This window comes from Hyaena hyaena, unplaced genomic scaffold (genome assembly GCF_003009895.1).
Source record: "Hyaena hyaena isolate Hyena2069 unplaced genomic scaffold, ASM300989v1 scaffold_328, whole genome shotgun sequence".
Lineage (NCBI taxonomy): Eukaryota > Metazoa > Chordata > Mammalia > Carnivora > Hyaenidae > Hyaena > Hyaena hyaena.
In genome coordinates this window covers 1,307,855-1,328,636 of record NW_024080958.1, presented here as the reverse complement: position 1 = coordinate 1,328,636, position 20,782 = coordinate 1,307,855, and the positions used below count along the sequence as shown (strand labels likewise).

General features: G+C 59.4%; 1 protein-coding gene across 1 annotated transcript in view; it reads left to right on the top strand.

Moving 5' to 3' along the window:
- WDR1 (WD repeat domain 1) overlaps window positions 1–20,782 on the top strand; it is a 39,419-nt gene that overhangs the window by 13,934 nt on the left and 4,703 nt on the right. The window contains exons 4-12 of the mRNA XM_039248981.1: window positions 3,376–3,523; window positions 4,528–4,708; window positions 11,442–11,519; window positions 12,049–12,129; window positions 12,373–12,606; window positions 14,247–14,334; window positions 14,819–14,975; window positions 16,863–16,950; window positions 19,661–19,771. Coding sequence (XP_039104912.1) covers window positions 3,376–3,523; window positions 4,528–4,708; window positions 11,442–11,519; window positions 12,049–12,129; window positions 12,373–12,606; window positions 14,247–14,334; window positions 14,819–14,975; window positions 16,863–16,950; window positions 19,661–19,771 — 1,166 coding nt within the window. The remainder of the gene's footprint in view (window positions 1–3,375; window positions 3,524–4,527; window positions 4,709–11,441; window positions 11,520–12,048; window positions 12,130–12,372; window positions 12,607–14,246; window positions 14,335–14,818; window positions 14,976–16,862; window positions 16,951–19,660; window positions 19,772–20,782) is intronic.

The following is a 20,782-nucleotide window of genomic DNA, read 5'->3' as shown; positions in this document are numbered from 1 at the left end:
CGCCCCCTTATAAACCTTTCATTTATATGCTGCTTTGATATATTTTTGCCCTGTGATTCCCCTGCCTCAGTCCTGCTTGCCAGCAAAACACCTTTTCCTTGAACACCCTGAGACGTGGCCCTGGTGCTGGGAGCCGCAGGCCCGGCTGCTGAATCACTTGGGAGCCCCAGGCTGGGCGCTGCACCACCTGGAAATCTGGGCGCTTCAGACCCCAGCGCCGAGTTGGTGAGGGAGACTGTTCTTCAGCAACAGAGGAACTGAGGGAGGTTTGGGCCACGTACAGATCAGGTGTTCCTGTGCAGAGATCATGTTTTCGTTTCTAGCGTGCTGCTCCCTTGAATTGAGCGGACACAAGGAAGCTTCCACTGCAGAGACTAGGTCCTGGGCTAAAAATAGTGTGGTTGTATAGTAGTAGGGCTTGGAGTGTGCAGGAGGGAGGCTGGGAAAGCGCGCGCTCTGGTTAACTGGGTTACCTGGAACCCAGGGTGCCCGGGGGCTGTGGAGGGAGGGGCCTGGTACCTCGGGAGGCTTGCAGCTCCCTCCCAGATGGGGCTCCAGCCCTCTGCGGGAACTTTAGAGCCCTGGAAGTCTGGATGGTCCACATCTGCTGAATGATCGAACCTTCTGGAAGGCCTGAGTAAGGAGCCCATGGCAGGGGCTGGACCCTCAGCCCCAAACAATGCAGCCGGTCTCTGCCCCGGGGTTGACACTGCCCACGGTGCCTTGTTCTCCATGCAGAGCCTTCTACAGGGCAAGCCCAGTTCTTTCCTGCAGTGTCTTTCTTGTGTAATTTGGATGCTGGCGGTCTGTGCCCCACGCTCAGTCCCTGGGGCACCCCCTGGGCTGTGAATCCCAGGCTGCAGAGTGGCGGGCTCCCCGGGAGAGGCTCCACGCGTAGAGGAGGGGACATGAGGGTTGCTCAGGTGAGGAACGTAGAGGAGAGGCTGCCTGTGGAGCTGGTGAGCAGACGCCTTGGTGAAAGGCCCCCACCCTCCCTGCTCCCTGTCGCCCCCCCGTGTTGCTAACCTGGAGAGCAGGGGACAGCGAGGGCAGGCCCACCTAGACCGCCGCCCTTGGTGCATCTTCTTGCCTGTCCCCGTGGCGGACAGCAGGCCCTCTCCCCATCGTCTGTGGCCTCCCACAGGCGTCCTCTGCCCCGAGCAGGTGTCTTTGCTGTGCCCTCGGCCCTTAGCATGGGCGTTGGGCTCTGTGGCACTTGGTCAGTATCTTGTGACTGCACGGGGGCCTCCTGCCTCATTTGGGCCCGAGCACCTGGCCTCCAACCCCACTGTCTCTTTTGGTCCCAGCTGCTTCCAGAAAGGATTAAATGTATGGAAGCAACCTAAGTGTGCCTCAGTAGATGAACGGGTACGGACAGTGTGGCGTGTGTGTGCGCGTGCATGTACACGTAGGGGTGTGGGTGTGTGTGTGTACACAGAGGGGTGTGTGTGTATGCGTGTACACATAGGGGAGTGTGTGTGTGTGTGTGTGTGTGTACACATGCATACAGTGGAAAGTGACACGGTCCTAAAAAGGATGAGATCGTGCCATTTGAAACACTATGGGAGGACCTAGAAGGTGCCATGCTGAGCAGAGCAGACTGAGAAAGACAAATACCATATGATTCTTCTTCGTGGAATCATAAAATAAACAGGAATAAATGGAAGGCAGAATCTGGGGCGCCTGGGGGGCTCAGTCTGTTAAGTGTTTGATGTCGGCTCAGGTCATGATCTCACGGTTCATGGGTTTGAGCCCCGTGTCAGGCTCTGTGCTGACAGCTAGCTCAGAGCCTGGAGCCTATCTTTGGATTCTGTGTCTCCTCTCTCTCTGACCCTTCCCTGCTCCGACTGTCTCTGTCTCACTCTCAAATATAAATAAATTAAAAAAGAAAAAGCAGAATCAGACCTGTAAATACAGAGAACACACTGGTGGTGGGGGGGGGAGGGGTGAGTGGGTGAAGGGGAGAGGGAGACAGGGCTTCCAGGTGTGGAGGGAGCAAGTCACAGGAACAAAAGTCCTAGCTCGGGGAATACAGTTGGTGACATTGTAATAACAAAGTGTGGGGACAGATGGTAGCTACTTGTGAGCACAGCATAATATGTCAACTTGTCACATCCCTAAGTTGTATACCTGAAAGTAATGTAATATCAACAGTTACCCTGGACGAGCCCGTGGGAGGCGGCTAGTGGTCTGTGGGGGGAGGTGTGGGGCAAACCACCCATGCCGGGCCTGTGCCAGGCCTGGAGAGGAGCCCAGGGAGGGCGGGAAGGCTGGGTCCGTCCTGGTCGAGCGGGTGAGCCCCTCTCAGGCTCTGCTACACTCAAGTGTAGATGCTGATTCTACGTGACTCTGTACAGACTCCTGGACCGGCCTGGGCACAGCTGACCATGGCCTGGTGTGTGCATGAGTGTGAGTGTCCTTCATGCACACACACAGCCTCTTCCCTTCCTGCTGGCCCCTTTGTTACGGACGCCCCTGGCTACAGGTCATTTTTGGAGCTCACCTCTGCCAGGCAGCCTTCCCGGACCTCACCCAAAGAGGCCCAGGGACCCTGGAACGCCGCATGTGAGGCTCTCAACGTGGAAGTCAGTCTCGTCTGCCGTGCAGGACCGTGGGCCCTGGGTGTTTGCTCACGAGTCAGGGTCTCCGGTAGCCTCCTGCAGAGCCTTAGATTGCTGTCGAGCGATGACCAGCTTGGTGCGGGGACCCTGGCAGGGAAAGGAAGGCTGTGCCGCCCCCTGCCCCCACATCACTTTGTTACTAACCCCCTAGGAGAAGCCTGGCTCCAGCTTCTGTGTGTAGCGCCGCTTCCCCTTCCAGCCCCTCGTGTGCCTTGCACGGGGATCCTGCGACACCCCAGTCGTCTGGGCTGTGGGATGTGCCTGAGACGCCAGGGCGCGGCGCAGGTTGGGTGGAGGGGAGCCCGGCAGGGGCCGCCACGCACACCACAGCATGTGTTAGCTGCACGTAGCTGTGCTCCTGGTCTGTGTGAGCGCGGCCACTGCGCAGAAGAGGAGGCTGTCACTCATGTTGTTGCATTTTGGAAACGGAGAACTGCAGTCCCCAAGCGTTGAGACTTCTGCCCGAGATCCTTGCGCCACCTAGATCCCCTTCCTGATGCCTCGGAAGCATGCCTCTGGGCGTTCTGGTCCACACACGGGGCGTGTCACCCAGGTGTCTGCTGGCCCATGCAGAGGCCACGGGCTCTGACTGACCAGTGGCAGTTTTGCTTACCTGAGACATGTCCCTCCTCCCGGGAACAGCCTGGGGCACCTCTAGCGAGCCTGCAAACCCTGGGTGGCGCTGTACGGGCCTTGTGCTCACACTGCCCTGCCGCAGGGGTATGCATGGCTCTCACACGCCTTGCGTCCACAGATGTATCCGGGAAGCTGAGGATCTGGGACACCACGCAGAAGGAGCACCTCTTAAAGTATGAGTATCAGCCTTTCGCTGGGAAGATCAAGGACATTGCTTGGACTGAAGACAGTAAGAGGATCGCAGTGGTCGGGGAAGGAAGGGAGAAGTGAGTCTCTGGCCCCGGCCCTCCCTGCCCGTGTCCCTTGGCTTTGCTTTCTTTCTGGGTTGCCCCGGTGGGAGGGGAGCAGTGACATCTGTGCCGGCTTGGACTCGTGTGTGGAGTCCCCCCCCGGGCCCAGGCACCGTCTCGGTCTCTGACATCCTTGGCCCTCACCTCCTGGAGCTCCAGCCTCAGGCCCTCAGACCAGGCAGCAGGAAAGGAGAAGGTCAAAGAGTTACTGCTCTAGGAGCGTTATTGGGGTCCCTCCCAGCATAGCCGGCCACACCTGGCTGCAGGGAGCTGAGCACGCCACCCGAGGTGGTCACTTAACGAAGGAAGTGGGGGCCAGGTGGCCTGCAGTGGCTGCCGCACTCACAGCACTAGTGACCAGAAGGGGTTTCCTGCTCCAGGCGTGGTCGGGGTTCCCCTAGGGTTCTGCCAGGGCTGTCGCCAGGCACTTGGACTTGACAAACATGCATCTCCCTTCTCAGAGGCTATTTTTACTGCATGTTCTGACAGGTATTAATTCTGCCATAGCTTTTCCAGTCACCCTACGGGTCTTAACAATTCAGTTTTCATTCGGTCACACGTAGTAACCCCCACAGTACATTTTTATCAGACACCAGCTGAGCGCAGGGCATCCTCTCCTTCCCAGTGGGGGCAGTGGCTGGTAAATCCCTTGGTTCCGCCCAGTGAAACTGTTAGGGAACCGGTAAGCTACAGAGCTGCTACCCTGGCAGGTGTTTCTAAGGTACCTTCCACGTGGGACGCCTGTTGGCCTCGACCATACAGACCGTATAGGGATTCCAGTCCCTTCCCGAAGACACCTGCTCGTGGATTCTCTGACAAATACAGTGCAGAGCTGAGAGCTGAAACCACAGGGGCCTTCAGTGTTCGTTCCCTTAATGAACGTGCCCCCCCCCCCCCCAGCACTGGCCACTCAAGTGCCCACATCTCAGTGACCGTCCCCAGGGCTGACTTTTTCCTGTGACTCCTCTCGTTGGGTAAAGGTTTGGAGCCGTCTTCCTGTGGGACAGTGGCTCTTCCGTGGGAGAGATCACGGGACACAACAAAGTCATCAATAGCGTGGACATCAAGCAGAGCAGACCGTACCGGCTGGCAACGGGCAGTGACGATAACTGTGCCGCGTTCTTTGAGGGGCCACCATTCAAGTTCAAGTTTACAATCGGCGTAAGTGGATGTCCCCCTGGGGGTGGTAGGTGTGGGAAACCAACAGTCTAGACCTGCAGGTACCAGCAGCAGGATCGCAGGCAGGAGCCATTAATGCTGCAATGTGTTGACGTGTGGCCAGAAGTGGGGTTTACAGGGGAGCTTCGCACACGAAGCGCGTGGGGCAGCGCTCGAGCCCCCGCCCACATAGTCCTCAGGCCCCCGTGGATGGTTCTAGCAGGGTGGGTATGGAGGCACCAATAACCCACCAAGAGCATTTTAACCTTGAACTTAGCTGCATAGCGGCCCACGGGTCCAGCGGCTCCCTGCCCTACCTCATGGAGGATTAAGTGAGAGAATGCCCTGGAAGTGGCTCACTGGGTCCTGCTTTTAACTCTGATGACTAACCACAGTGATTCATAAACAGCGGGTGGGGTGTGGCAAGAAAGGATGATGACACTTCCTCAGCAGGTCCCCACAGGGCAGCACTCAAGCGGTGGGTGGAATTTGCAGATACTGATCTCGGCTTCTCGGGAAGGCCCTGCAGGGTTCCTGCTGGGAGTGAAACAGGCTTTGACCCATCCCCAGGGTGTGCAGCTCGGAGGTCCCTTTGCAGCAGTCTGTGTGGCTGTGTCCTGTGGCTGCCGCCTGGCTGGTACGTGGCGGCGGCTTTGGTAAAGGCTGCGGATCGAGGTCAGTGCTCACTGCATACCCATGGACGTGCCGTGGGACGCAGGGTGAGCGAGGAGTGCTGAGTCAGATGGAGTCAGATCCTGCTCTGCACCCAGGAGAGGAAGGCAGAGGGAGATAGGTTTCTGTGGCAACAGGAGGCTGTCCTCCCTCCCAGGTTCCCCCTCCTCCTCCCCCACTGTTTGATTGCACTTGGCTGCGATCTGGGCTCTGAGCTGGTGGGGCTCCCTTCCCAGCCCCGGGAGGGATCGTTTCCTCTTTGCAGATGGAGAGAAAACCCGGCAGAGAGCCGCTCAGTGGTGAGTAAGTGGAGCGGTTTTGCGTCCAGTCAGCTCAAGCCTGTGACTCCAGCGCACAGCCAGCCTTCTCTGCGCGCTCGCTTGGGGACTTGGCTGGCATATACTACTTCTTTCCGTTTTCCTTTCTAACCCGAGAACACAGCCCTTACCCTGGTGCCCTGGCCCAGGGGGGTCAGGTGTGAACGTTTGCCTGGCTGGCAACTATGTCCAGAAAGGGCACACAGCTTGTCCTCGCATCTGCCTGAGGAGCCTGTCTCCCGTGGGTCCTACGTGAGGACCTGGGAGAGGCCAGAAGGGCTGCGGACCGGGAATGGGGGACACTAGGGGGCAGCCCAGTGCTGCAGCTGGCTGGCTCTGTGACCCTCGGGTGGGCGACTGGTGTGTCTGGGTCCCCTCAGGAGACGGGATGATGACGGCCCTCCTCCCCTAGCCCCGTTGAGCTGTGGGCGCACGTGAGATGCTGGCAAACATCTCCCTGTCCACGAGGAGTTCTTTGGGCTTCCATTGGAGAAGATTCTAATAGGCTCAGTTGGCCTAGAGAATGAAGCCTGGGGAGAGCACTCGGCCCCCCTGGCACCCACCCAAAATGCCTTGTAAAGTGCTGACAGCTTTATCGATGAGTCTGATGTTTCCATGTGTGTCTGCCATGAAGCCTCAGAACCCCTGAATAAAGCTGGAGTGGATGGCTGGCTGCCCACCCGTCCAGGCTCCAGCTTCTTGCTGTCTTTCTCTTGAGCACATTCAAGGCCACGTGGTGAGGAGTGGGCATGTCAGGAGCACAGTGCCCTCAGCGTCAGCATGCGCTAAAGTGAGGTGCCTCTGGTGCTTGTACCCAAGGGGAAGTGAAAGTGTGTCAGAACAAACGAGTGACCATGCCCACTCAGGTCAGACCACCTGCCCATCCTGCTGGCCTGAGGAGGGGGGTCGAATTGCATTTCTTTTTTGTTCTTGCGTTGATTGGTTTCAGCCAGCCACTCGTGTTGTGGAGAGTGAGTGTAGACTCTGGGTGCCTCCAGGCCTGAGTCCCGGGTCAGCTCAGCCAGTCTCTCCTGGGCCCTCAGGCTCTCTGTTCAGCATTCATTCTTCTTTAAACCTGCAGTGGGCCCAGGAGGCTGTAGAAACACGGGGTGGAGGAACCTTCGCCTGCATAGGCCCTGGCCCACCCACATTTCAGATGCCATGGGCCACCTGGGGAGGCCGGCTGGAGAACAGAGGCTTTGGGCATCACTGTCTCCACCCCTGGCCCTGGCATTCTGTGGGTAAAGGTATAGGCTCTCTTTGAGGAGCTAAGAAAGAAGGGGCAGGGGGCTCTTGCCCACTCCTGCCTCTGCAGCAGGCATTTCTTCTGCCACGCGCATCTCTGCAGCAGGTGCGTCTGGGGGTGTGAGAACAGGCCCAGGGAAGCATCGTCCGCTGGCCGGCCTTGCCGTGCACCTGCCTGCTGGGTGTCCTGCGAGTTTGCACAGCCCTCTGGCTCTGCTCCTCTGTCGGGTGAGCCGGTCGGCTGCCCTGGGCCGTCCAGGGTGCCCGTCTGGAGCAGGCACGTGGGAGGACGGTGTCCACATCCCGACCCACATCTAGGCGTGGCCATGGGGCAGCTCGTCTGACGAAATGATGGCCGAATCGGCTCTCCTGGGCCCCGCGCCTGCATGTGCAGGCTGCGGCCGCTGACCTGGACGTGGAAGCTTCCCGGCTGAGCAGGCGCGGATGGAGCACCTGCGGCGGGGGGACACCTGGTGTCCTCTCCTCCCAGGCGCCGTGCGATGCAGTCAGCTGCCCCGCGAGCGGCTTGCCCCTGCCGCCTGTGCCGTGGCCCCCACCACAGGGTCTCCCACGTCCTTCTGCACAGCGGAGGTGACTGGAGCTATAAATCTGTCTTCGCTGTTAGAATGCTGCCTTTCCAGACAGTTAAGTAAAGTTGGAGCACTGATACGCAGGATTTTCTGGTGGTGGTTCTCCCATGTCCTGACTTTCAACAGGCACAAAGCGGCTGTGTGGGCCTTCGAAGTGTGTCGGGGGCCTTCTTTGTCCCGGGCCTGGGCTGGACCCACAGAATGCCCTGCCCTGTCTGCCTCTGCGTCTGCTGGTCTTGCTTTTCAGAGAGCTGTGGGCTCGTTAGCGAAGGTCGTGCTGGGTGTGGGGGGCAGCACACCTCCCCTCCCCCCTGCTTCCTTCCTGGTCTCCTGCACAAGCTGTGGCTGACGGCAGGGTGAGTGGCCTGGCCATGCTCACACGGATAAGCTTGCTGTCCCCTCCCCTTTCTCCGGAGTCAGTGGTAGCTGAGCCAGTCTGGCCAGGGTGGCGGGAAAGCCAGGCAGAGGCTAGGAGTCACTTTTGTGCTGCTCCGCCAGGCTGAGGCGGGTGAAGGGCTTGGCGAAGGATACCCTGCGGCCCCTGACAGCGCCTTACAGGGAAGACTATGCGGAGGGAGGGGGGGGACACAGAGTGAAGCAAGGCAAGGCAGAAACCCGTTTCCAGAGCACCGGCTGTGGAGGCTGTGCTCAGGAAGGAGGGGGAGGGGGTGGGCACCAGCGTCGAGCCTGTTCCTCCCTCCATGAGCTCCCAACAGGGGAACAACACAGGTGGGCCCGGGCTCCTCGGCATGAGGGCTAGTAGCTGTCCTATGTTCAGGGGACAGCTGAGGCCAGTGGAGCCAGGGAGGGCTCCCAGAGGGGACATCTGAGCTGACCAGCTGGAGTCAGGCCGTGAGCCCAGTGGTGCTCTGACCCTATCAGTGACGTGGGCTCAGGTACATTACCTATTACCTAATGGCTTCACGACTCAGTGTTCTCAGTGTTGAAAGAGGGTGTTGGTGGGTCAGGTGATGATGAGATTATGACGCTGGGTGTTCTGAGGAGGGTCCACTGACAGGGTCCCCGCCAGAGCTCCAGTGGGCATTGGCTGTGACTGATGGGCAGACAGGACAGGATTAGACCCGAGGGCCTTCCACATTGTGGGGGGAGAGTGACTCCTCTGGGGGGGAGGGGCCAGGAGTCCCAGCTCAGTGGGTGGTGGCCGGGTTAGGCATCCTGAGGAATCCTTCAGATGTCTGAACCCTCCCCAGGAAGTTTCCCCAGACCCACTCCTTCTTTGTACTCAGGCCTTACCTCCCTGTGGAGCGGGCTATTTTTAGCCCTCACTTTTTTGGTTAATGGGCTGCTCGCTGCTTGTCTCCCTCTAAGTGGGCTATTTCAGGAACAGACATCAGTCTCTGGCTCATTTGGACTCTTGGCTCAAGCTGTAGGAAAAGCTGATGGGGAGGAGTTTCTAAAGCCCAAGGCCTCGGGTTCACACAGCGCCTGGCCCTCGGTTTGTCTGCTGGGGCTGACCCTGCCAGACCCAGGCTGTCCCACGTGCCTGCCTTGTTCCCCGGCCTGGCTCGGGCCACATATCCATCGTGTGGCGTCCCCTGTAGCATCAGGGGTGCTAAGTGCTCTGAGGGACCCGATCCAGAGAGACGGGGTGGAGGGTCGGGGAGACAGCGGCATCATCTTGGGGTCGCGTCAGTAGCCACTGGCTGGACATGGGCAGGTGCGTGGCCTTCAGGAGGGCGTCCTGTCTTCTGCCAGCTGGGGTTGGGGTAGGGGACGTCCCTGTTTTCTAAGGGAACCAGCAAAACTGCAGTTTGTTACAAGGTAGAATTAAATGGCGGCTGGTCATCTAATTCATAGTATATTCATTATGCCCCGTAAAGGGGAGTCAGCATCCCACCGTAGCGACCTCTTCAGCCCACGGCCTGTTCCACTTGTCGTGTGCACTTCAGCATCCCGGTCTCGGGGGGCCCTGCTTCCCTGGGCCGGCCGCAGCTGGGTGGACCGCACCCCTCCGGAAGGCCCCAGAGCCGGTGCAGTCAAGTCCAGAGCTCTGGAGGGGAAACAGGAGCCCCAGGTTCTCTCCCGGCTGTCTTGTCTCCTGGGCGGTGCCTGGAGGCTCCCTGAAGCCCTCTCAGTGGTGAGGTGACGGGTGACAGGTGGCAGCGGTATAGGCGGAAGCAGCCAGGAGGCCTCGCATTGGTGGATTGCTCCTGCTGCTGGTCATGGAGCACAGATGAGCACACACGGGAAATTCAGGGCTGTGTCACCCGGCCTGATGGAAGCTGGGCCCCGGGAGGGGGGCGGTGGCCTGTTCATAATAGGAACTGCCTCCCAACAGTCACAAAACCAAAGCCAAGTTCAGGCTGAAGCCGTGAGCCTGCCGTGCCTCCATCAGAGGCACTGGTGATGGTGCCGCAGAGGACAAGCTTTTTAGTCAGAGCAAAGTCCCAGCCCCATGTGGTTCTCGCTGGAAGGAGGCAGGAAGGAAAGCAGGCTGTGTAAACCAGTCCCCAGCATCGCTCCTCGGCGCTCAGGCTTTCTTGTCCCCGCTGGTCTCTTGAGGGTCCCCACCCCTGCGGGGGGTCCCTCCCAGTGAGATACAGTGTTGGCTGTTTCTGGCCTCGTCGGCTGAGGGAAGGGGAGTTAGTGCAGGAGAGCAGGTGCTGGGCCTGCTTTGTGCTGCAGCTCAGGATGGGGACCGCGTCTCGTGGGGCCCGAGCGCCTGGCCTGGAGCCAGATCGCAGTCACGTGGTTCTGTGGCGCGCTGTCGGGCTGCCCCCACCAGGGAAACCCTAACGTCAGCTTCAGGAAGGCTGTTCTCACCCTCCCAGCTGGACTTGGCAGGCTCCTGGATTCCTTTGATCCCGGCTCTGGGGCTCCCCTCCCCGGGAACCTGGCCTGGGTTTCTTCACCAGGGCAGTGGGCACAGTGTACCTGAAGGGCTGTGACTGCAGGGCATTACGTGGCTGCCCTAACACAGTTCTGCAAACCGCAGCTTAATCAGCAGGCACTTACTCTCATTTCAGGAAGCCAGAGCCTGAGATCCAGGCGTCCCCAGCTTGTGCTCCCCCAACTCCTTCCAGATTCTGTTACCCCTGGGGTTCCTTGGCTCGAGGGAGCCTAACCCCCATCCACCTCCATGTGCACTTGCTCTTCCCTCCCTGTCTGGGTCATTGCATTAGGACCACGCTAACAACCGCACCTTGAATGCATCTGCAAACACTCATCTGCAAACTTGTGTCTTTGGGGCATAATTCAACTCATAACATGATAGGGACACATGCAGACGCCTCGCACTCGCAGCTCCTGATCAAGTTGAGCCAGTGCTTGGTTTCGGAGGGCGCTGTGGGGGCAGGTGATGAGTGGAGGGTTTTCCTGAAGATTCGCCGCTTATACCCACAGAAGCAGATAGTCTTTTCTACTCTTGGGAGAGCTAATAGCGCTTGCTGGTATGGGGAGGGGCATGGGGTGCTCAGAGGATGTTTTCTTATGCAAACCCTTGATGTGGGAAAGAATGAGTTGCTCCTTTAGCAAAGGGAATCACCCCTGGAGGATCATTTGGAGTCTTACTCTCAGGAAATACACACATGACCACACATGACCATTGTTTAATTTCTGGTTGTTAGCTCCAACCCAAGGAGCACCTGCTGTGTGCTGGGCCCTGGAGACTCAGGGAAGAGGCCTCCGGGTTCTGGGCGTGAGTTCTCTCTGGGCCCCTGAGGGAAGAGGCCAGAGGGGACGGAATGCACTCCGAGTATGGGAATGGGGAGGTTTAGCCCTCCCAGTGAGTCAGGGGCTTCTTCGAACTGTTTTATTTAAGCCCTGAGGTCTTCCTGTGGCCTGGCAGTTCACATTGGCAGCCAGAGTGGATGTTTGAAGCGGACTGCGTATTTCATAAGGAGCTTTCCAGAGGCTCCTGTCCAGGTGGATAACTATCCTCTTTTCCTACAGGACCACGGCCGCTTTGTCAACTGTGTGCGATTCTCTCCTGACGGGAACAGGTTTGCCACGGCCAGCGCGGATGGCCAGGTAAGGGCCGGGGGCTGGCGTGGGGGCTCATCTGATGGCCTCTTCCGGGCCCCTCCAAGGCCCGTCTTCCTGCGAGGAACTCGGACTCCCCCTTCCTCCCGCACTGGGAGGGCGCCCGGGTTCCCGGGTTGGTGGGCCCCCTTTCATCTCTCCTTTTATTTTTTGTTTTTGGAGAGCGAGAGGCAGAATGAGCTGGGTGTGGGCAGAGGGGGAGGGAGAACCCCAAGCAGATTCTGCGCTCAGTACAGAGCCTGATGTGGGGCTCCATCCCACAACCCTGAGATCATGACCTGAGCTAAAATCAGGAGTTGGATACACAGCTACCTGAGCCACACAGGTGCCCCACTGCTCTCCTTTTTAATGGGGCTGGAGGTCCTGTTAGTACTTGTGTTAGGTTGCTTTTTTTTTTTAGGAGTCACAATGGCAAACTCCTGGTGGTTGAGCCGGGGCAGGAGGGGCTCGTTTCTCACACCTGCTGGCGAGAGCATCCTCACGCCTGTGACTCACATGTGTGTTTATTTCTCGAAAGATCTACATCTATGATGGAAAGACGGGAGAGAAAGTGTGTGGCCTGGGTGGAAACAAGGCTCACGACGGAGGAATTTATGCTGTGAGTACAGGCCTGCAGCTGTGGTCGGGCCGCCTCTGTGTTGGCCGTCATCATTGAGGGTTTGGGAGCGGGGGTGGTGGTAGCGAGCTTTCAGGGTCCCGTGGAAAGGGCGTCGTGTTTCCCCCCGGGTCCCTCCCGGGCTTGGCTTCTCCCTGCTCAGAAAGGAGGGCTGTGGACAGGCTGCTTCCTGAGGCCCCTCCCCACTCTGTTCCCTGACACGTGGCCCACGGTTCCGTCTGATAGATCAGTTGGAGTCCTGACGGCACCCACTTGCTGTCTGCTTCTGGAGACAAAACCTCTAAGATTTGGGACGTCAATGTGAACTCTGTCGTCAGCACGTTTACGATGGGCTCCACCGTCCTGGACCAGCAGCTGGGCTGCTTGTGGCAGAAGGACCACCTCCTCAGCATCTCCCTGTCCGGCTACATCAATTACTTGGACAGAAACAACCCCAGCAAGCCCCTGCGGGTCATCAAGGTGAGGCTGAGTAGGGAGCCAGCCCTGGGGGCTTGGCAGGTGGGGCGTGAGTTCAGAAGTGGGAGTCTGGAAGCCGAGCTCCCCTTGAGCTTCTAGAAGCACTGGGCCTCAGGGCCTGGGGTTTTGGACGGTGACCCTCACCCTGTGGTCAGGAGCCCCTCTGTCCTAGGAAGAGCACCCTCCCTCATTAGGGGCATACGGCTGTAACACACGGAGCCCAGGGGCATCGCCGCCCACATGGAGGGCCCGCAGAGAGCCTTGCGGAGGACCAGGAGGCTTTGGAGCTGGACCTCGGTGTTATGTGGCATTTGAACATGGAAAGGAGAGACCTTGGGTTTTGTGTAGTTCAGGCAGGGAAGCACGTGGGACGGGATGAGCCTAGAGAAACTGGTGGACCCTGAGGTACAGAGGCCTTGAGGGCCCAGCTGGGAGTTCGTGCAGCAGCAAAGCCATAGGAAGTGGTGGAACCCCACCCCCTGCTCCCATCTTGTCACCAGCAGGGGCCAGCTGATGGCCAGGGTCTGCCCTGGGTGCCCCTTCCTTGACAGGGGAGGGCATGCCTTCTCCCTCCGTCAGCCCTTGTGATCTCACTTTCTCTGGAAACTAGCAGCCAGGCAAGAGCCAGGAGCTTCCTGGGGACAGGGTGGGCTCTGCTACCGTCCCTGCGGACACTGCTTCTGCCCAGAGCTGAAGTGTCACTTGAAGTGTCAGGGCTGGCGGGACTCTGTCCTGGAAGGAGACGGGAGGTGGACATAGCCCAGTGTGTCCCCTGAGAACTGTGTGCACCTTTCTCTGAAGACACTTGCCACGTTGTAGCAACAAGTGGGAGCCCATGGAAAGCTTGGAAGTTCTGGGGCAGGGCCTGTGCAGAATTGTGCAGCAGAGCATTGCTGGCAAAGACCAGACAGAGACCCTCCTCCTGCCCCTGGTCGGGGGGGGTGGGCGCAGTGATGAGGCCCCATCCCAGACCCCCCCCTCCCACCCCCAGAGCAATCACAGGGAGGTTATGCGGCCTCTTTACCGCAGAGGTCTGGCTGTAGAGTCCTCTGCGCCTGCCATGTTGCCAGTCAGGGAGGTTGGGGGAGTCAGAGCCCTCGGATAGCCTGTGAGTTATGGGTCTGAGGAGAGAGGCTGTCCTCAGCACCCCAGGACAGTCTGGGTCTCTCTGGGAGGCGGAGACGCCTCCCCACCTGCCTCTGTGAGCACTGGAGCCTCCTGAGACCCATCCATTAGCTGCTGCAGCTGCACAGAAACTCGCCTCAAGGTTGGGGTTCATCCTCCTCTGTGACGGGTGTGAGCATTTCCCCCTTTCGGGGGCGCTACCAAGACTAGGCTCACGGCTCCTGGGCTTTATTAGATCCTGTCCTTGGCCCGGGTTGAGCTGAGGATCTAGGAGGGAAGAGGCTACGTGATAAGATGTCAGATGCTCAGTCAGCGGGGATACAGCTGATCGGGGCCCCTGGCAGGTGTTTCCGGGCACACTGGGGGCTGCAGGGGGTTGGCGCTGATGTCGGCTGCAGTGTTGAGGGTCTTCTGCCTCTTCCTCACTCAGGGCTACGGTCGGTAGAGGGCGGCTGGCAAGTTGCAGGGGCAGGATGGTGGGCTCTCTGCTCACCCTGCCCCGTCCGTCTCCTCTGCAGGGTCACAGCAAATCAATCCAGTGTCTGACGGTGCACAAAAACGGTGGCAAGTCCTACATCTACTCTGGGAGCCACGATGGACACATTAATATCCTTTGACTCTTGAATTTGGCTCTGGGTCCACTGGCAGGAGAGGCAGGAGTTTCCTGTGCCTGCAGAGCCAGAGGCAAGGCCAGCCAGGTGGCAGCAGCAGGGCCTGGCCCGCCCTGGCTGCCCACACGGGCCTCAGGCTCCAGGCTGCGGCCGTGACCTGACAGGTCACTTTTTCCTCTGTGGCTGGGAGTGGCTGTTCAACTCTGGATCGAGCTGCTTCTCTTCCACATGGACCCCTAGGGCTACCTGGTCTCTCTTATAAGCAGTGAGTCATGAGTCTTAGGATTCAGAAGGACCCAGAACCTCTCAGTACGGACCCCTTGTTTTAAACATGGAAGACAGAAGTTCAGAATGCCCCAGTGCCTTCCCCAGAGTCACACGGCTGTGGGCAGCGGCTGGGACTGGGGCCTCGACCTCCTTCTCCTGGTGAGGGTCCTCCTGGTCCCTGGAGGTGGCTTTTCCTTAACCCCCCGCCCCACATTACTGGGATTCAGAGACGGGGGAGAACGACTCCTTCGCCGGCAAGGGCCACACGAACCAGGTGTCCAGGATGACGGTGGACGAGTCTGGGCAGCTGGTGAGCTGCAGCATGGACGACACGGTGCGCTACACCAGCCTCGCGCTGAGGGACTACAGGTGAGGGGCCGGGGCCGGACAGGAGGCCCCCTGCCCGCAGCTCTTACTGCTGCCGACTTTGCTCTTCACCCTGCTGTCCCTGAGTGCTCCCGTGGCCACGTCCGTGGCCAGGGCCCAGGCTAGAGTCCAAGAGGTCCACATAGACCGTGACCTGTGTAGATTCTGCCTAGGAAGTAGGCGGAACATCTCACCCCAAGCGCATCCCTCATTCTGTTCTCAACAACGAAGGAAGGGGACAGAGGAGGCTGCCTTGCGGGCTGTCGGGAAGTCCCAGTGAGGCCGTCGAAGGCCCCCTGGCACATAGCAGGTGGCTCCAAAGGACAGACAGGCACCCAGGGACCTGAGTAACAGGCAGTGTTATTTAGTTTGGCCCTCGGCACGGTCACATGGGACTTTCCTTAGGTCTGTGTGCAAGTTCCCCTAGGGTGTGGTTTCAGGGCATTCTCCGAACGCGAACACAAGATTGTCACCCGAGAACACGCCAGCCTCTTCAAAAGAGTCCTGGTGCTGAGCGTTGTGGCTGTGGCCACGGGAATGAGGAGCGGGCTCCGTTGCCTCTGTGCCCTGGGAGCGCCAGAACTGAGGGCCAAGAGCTGCCCAGGGTCCCCCCTCCTTCCTCTTGACCTGCCTCCAGCCCCCATGTGTTCTCTGGTCTCTTTCCCGGAAACGGTTCTTCTCCATTCCCAGGTTTTACCTCATCGCTCCCAGAGCATGGATGGAGTAGAGCCTCTGCTTCTTTTTTTTTTTCTTAATTTTTTTTTTTAATAAAGAGGTGCAATTTATAGTTTATTTTTTATTTTTTATGTATTTCTAGGTGAGAGAGAAAGACCGCGTGAGCAGGGAAGGGTCAGAGAGAGAGGGAGACACAGACTCCGAAACAGGCTCCAGGCCCTGAGCTGGCAGTCAGCACCTGAGCGGCTCAGTTGGTTGAGTGTCTGACTGCGGCTCAGGTCATTATCTCACAGTCTCTGGGTTCAAGCCCCACGTCGGGCTCTGTGCTGACAGCTCAGATCCTGGAACCTGCTTCAGATTCTATGTCTCCCTCTCTCTGCCCCTTCCTCACCCATGCTTAGTCTCTCAAAGATAAATAAATGTTAAGAAAAAACTTTTTTAGGGGCGCCTGGGTGGCTTAGTCGGTTAAGCGTCCGACTTTCGCTTAGGTCATGATCTCACGGTTCGTGGGTTCGAGCCCCGCGTCAGGCTCTGTGCTGACTGCCAGCTCAGGGCCTGGAGCCTGTTTCGGAGTCTGTGTCTCCCTCTCTCTCTGACCCTTCCCTGCTCACGCTGTCTCTCTCGCCTAGAAATACATAAAAAATAAAAAATAAACTGCACCTCTCTTAATTTAAAAAAAAAAATGTTTTTTACATTTTTTTTAATTTTTTTTATTTTTGAGAGAGAGAGAGAGAGATCACGAGTGGGAGAAGGCCAGTGAGAGAGAGAGGGAGATGCAGAATCGGAAGGAGGCTCCAGGCTTTGAGCTGTCAGCACAGAGCCCGACGCGGGGCTCGAACCCAGGAGCTGTGAGATCATGACCTGAGCCGAAGCCTGACACCCACCCGACTGAGCCACGCAGGCACCCCAACATTTATTCATTTTTGAGAGACCGCATGAGTGGGGTTGGAGCAGAGAGAGAGACACACACACAGAATTGGAAGCAGGCTCCAGGCTCTGAGCTGTCAACACAGAGCCTGGCTTGGGGCTCAAACCCACGAACTGTGAGATCATGACCTGAGCTGGAGTCGGACGCCTAACTGACTGAGCCTCCCAGACGCCCCTAGAGCCTCCACTTCTGACCCCTGAGCCGTTCAGGGGTGCAGTGAGTGTGCTTAAGATGCCCACTAAGCCCCTGTGATATGGGTGTAATGTGTTTTCCCTCGTCTCCAACAGCGGGCAGGGGGTTGTGAAGCTGGACGTCCAACCCAAGTGCGTGGCTGTGGGCCCCGGAGGCTACACCGTGGTCGTGTGCATCGGGCAGGTGAGTGGTCTGGCTGGGGGAGCGACAGGGCAGCAGGGCCGGGCGCCAGGTGGCCGGGCGCCGGGGCTGTCGGCCGAACTGCACACGTCTGTTTGACGGGAGCTCTGACACCTGTGCGTCCTGAGCGTGGCACATGTGTTCGCTCAGTTGGTCCTCAGCAGTCGTGTCCTTTAGGACAGTGTCATCCCCATTTTACAGCTGAGGGAACAGAGGCACAAGGAGAGCTGGGATTTGTACCTGGGCAGCTGTCGGGACCAGACAGCCTGCGTGTCTGTTGGCTCACGTGGCCTGTCAGAGGCATGCGAGGGTGGCACCGTCTTCACGACAGGAGCTCAGATCCCAGCCCTGAGCCCTGGAGCTGTGTGGCTCCACGCACGCTCCTCACCCTCTCTGGGCTCTGCCTTTCTCATTCCTCCCTAACAGCTCACGGGGAGGGTTTCGAGGACGTGTGGTGTGAGCTCGTTCATAAAGGGGGCCGAGGCGGACAGTAGTCTCGCTTCTCCGAGGCCGCGCGTGGCTGGGGCGCCTGGGCCATGCCAGCTGTGCAGCCTGAGTTCCCACTGAAGACAGGTCACCTGCACCCCTGTTCTTTCAGCAATGCTGGAACAAATGGTCCTTGACCTAGACCCCAGCGTGACCCGCTTCATACCACGTCCTGCTCTGAAGCACGCGGCTCCCGTCAGCGGACCCTGGCATCCCGGCATGTAGATCTGGGGGGGCAGGCTTGACGGAGCCCCGATGGCAGGAGTGACAGCCTGCTAAAGAAAGCGGCCCTTCAGAGCACCGCCCCTCCCCCGTGCCATGCGAACGGATTTCCGTGTCCCAGATAACAGGAGTTTCTGCCAGGCCGTTACTGCAGGCAGCTGGGGGGCGGGAGGGGGAGGGGGGTAGTGGGAGAACAGCTAGAATGAACTGCATGCAGTGCCCTAAAGGGGGCTCGGGGGCTCGGAGAGGCGCCTTCCAGAAGGACGGGCGTGGGGGGGGTTGCTCTGTGGCAGGGCCTCAGGCGACAGTTGAGGTGTAGTCCTGCGGGTGGAGGGCGGTCCTGACAGGCCCTCCTCCAGGGCTCAAGGCGCCGTGTGCTGAGGCTGCATGAGGCGGGTCAGCGGGGCCAGGAGCGCAGGATTGTTCTGTGATGTTCCGTGATGTGCCGCTGCGGCCCTTGCCCTTCCTGGCTCCAGGTAGCGAGCTTCCCTTCCACCCTCCCACTCCACAGTGCAGGCCATAGGGTTAGCAGAATGTGCGGAAGGGGGCCGTGATTTTAGGTCAGGAAACAGGTTCAAGCCTCGTCTCTGAGGCAAACTTCAGCAACGCTTGTGGGCCTAGGCCTCACCTCAGGTGGGTAAATGCAGCCCCCGAGTCGGGCGGGTGACAGGTGCGGCCTTCGCAGGTGCACATACACATTTTACTGAGGGTGCTGCCGCCCGCCCACCTGCTCCCCTTCCCCTGCCCCCCAGCCCGCATGACACCAGAGGCAGAAGTCGCTGGAGGGTGGGGGCCCTTTGTGGGACAGCTGGTACCTCGGGCCAGGGTACAGTGGGGTGAGGCCACTGATGAGAACTGTCACTGACTTAGGCTGTGCTCCCTGGGAGCGGGCCAGTGAGCTGGAAGCAGGAGGGGTAGCAAAGAGCGAGCAGGGCGGAGGGCGGCAGAGGGTCCCCGCCGGAGGGCAGGAGGTACGCTGTGCTAGCCAGGGATGCTGAGGCCTTTGAGGGCCCGGATGTGCAACCCAGCTTGGTTTTTTGGGTTTTTGTTTTTTGCTGTTTTTTTCTTTTGCTGTTTTTCATTAAGTTTTTTTTTTTAATGGTATTTGTTTTTGAGAGGGAGGGAGACTCAGAATCCCAAGCAGGCTTCGGGCTCTGAGCTGTCAGCACAGAGCCCAAGGCGAGGTTCAAACTCAAGAACTGCAGGATTATGACCTGAGCCAAAGTCAGATCCTTAACCAACTGAGCCCCAGACGCCCCGCAGCTTGGTCTTGAGACTTGGGAGGCCTCGGCCCCGTGGCTCTGTGGGCACCCCACGTTCTCCTCCGCGGTGGGCAGGGGCGCAGCGCATGCAGCACCGTGAGCGAGGCTCATGGCACACGCTCCGTGCACTCTGGCGGCTGTTTGCTTCTGTCCGGGACTGTGAGGTGATGTTGGGGCACCTCCTTGTGTGCCCCCGGCGCGGTCCCTCCCGCTTCTGGGACCAGGTGTGTGTTGGGAACAGGGGGCCTGGTTTTCTGTCTGGAAGACGGGTCCCAGCACCGTCTCCCCGGCTGTGGGGGACGCGCGCTCTGACACGTTGGAGGTTCCACACGCCGCAGGGCAGAGCTGCGAAAGGGGTTTCTTTGGGCCTGGGGGCCAGAACGGAGAGTCCTCGCGTGTCCCCTTCGTTCCCAGTGTTGTGCTAGAGCCAGACGTTTGTGTCTCTTGAACCTTGTGAGAACGCTGTGCGGTGAGGTTACTGGGTGATGAGGTGGGAAGTTCAGGGGCCAGGTGGGTGCTCGTCGTGGTAACGGCAGCGGTAACGTGGTGATGGTGACGGCAGCCAGTATTCTTGTGATACCGTGACTAGGAGCTGTCACTGGGCCCGATGGCTGACGAGGGAGGATGCACGGAGCCAGGGTCCCAGGCCCCTGCCCCCAGCAAGCTTCGGGACAGAGCCCAGAGCAGGGCCCAGCAGTCTGTCCCCGGCCACTGCACCTGGACTCACAGACTGTGCTTTTCAGATCGTCCTCCTCAAGAATCAGAAGAAGTGCTTCAGCATTGACGACCCTGGCTACGAGCCTGAAGTTGTGGCGGTGCACCCCAGTGGTGAGACGGTGGCTGTCGGGGGCACGGTAAGGCTCCCGTCCCTCACGTCCTCTGCCCTGGCTTGTGGGGGGCGGTTTGGGACGGGAGGACTTGGTCCCAGGCAGTGAGCTCGGCGGGGCGGGGACCGTCGGCCACGTGAGTGCTTGGGGCACACGTGACTTAGCTGGGCTTGCAGGTTGCAGATGGGAGCGTGACGAGAAGATTCTTAATGCCTTGGAAGCAGCACTGACCTGATAGGGTCAGGGCTTTCCTTCAGTGCTGGCCCCGTCGTGCGCCTCGTGCGCTGCTGCTCTTTAACCTAGAGCCTCGGGCCTGGTCCTTGGCCGCCAGGCCGAGTCCTGAGTGCTTTGCACACCAGCTCCCTTCGTCCCATCTGGTCCTGGGGGCCCGTGTACCCCGGCGAAGGAGGTCCGGCAGACCTTCGTGCCTCCGGGGAAGGAAGCTGGCGTTCGCAGTGCCAGCCGCGTCAGAGACCAGCCGGGGGTCACCTGCAGGTGCCTGCTGTGAAACCGCCTGAGGACCCTGCGGACCAGCTGCCCACCAAGGGCACGCATGGCCGTCCTCCTGGAGCCGGCATGACGGCTGAAAGGCTGGTCTGAGGGAGGGCAGGGCCTGTACTGGCACAGGGGGTGCGTCAGCTCCACACCGGCCCTCCGTTTGTCCTGCTACCTGCCCGTCCATGCAGGGAGCGGCCGCCCCTCCACAGGGCACTGCGTCTCTTCCTAGCGGGCAGCCCAAGCCCGCAACTGGGCCACAGCCCAGCAGTTCCCGCAGGGCAGACCCTGTCCCCGTCACCTGCGCCCCTGCAGCCCCCCCCCCCCTTCTCCACCTTCGTTCCTTCCCAGAAACTGTCCTCTGGCAGGTTCTGAGAAACCGGTTCCACATTCTAGGGAGGAGATCACAGCCACAGTCCTGGGGTGGGAGGTCAAGGTCAGATGTGGGTTTGAGCCTGGTGTTCCCCCTGCATGGCCGTGCCCCTGTGCCCTGCTCATCAGACCCTCACTGTCCCTCCTGTAAAGAAAGATGGCTAGTGTGTG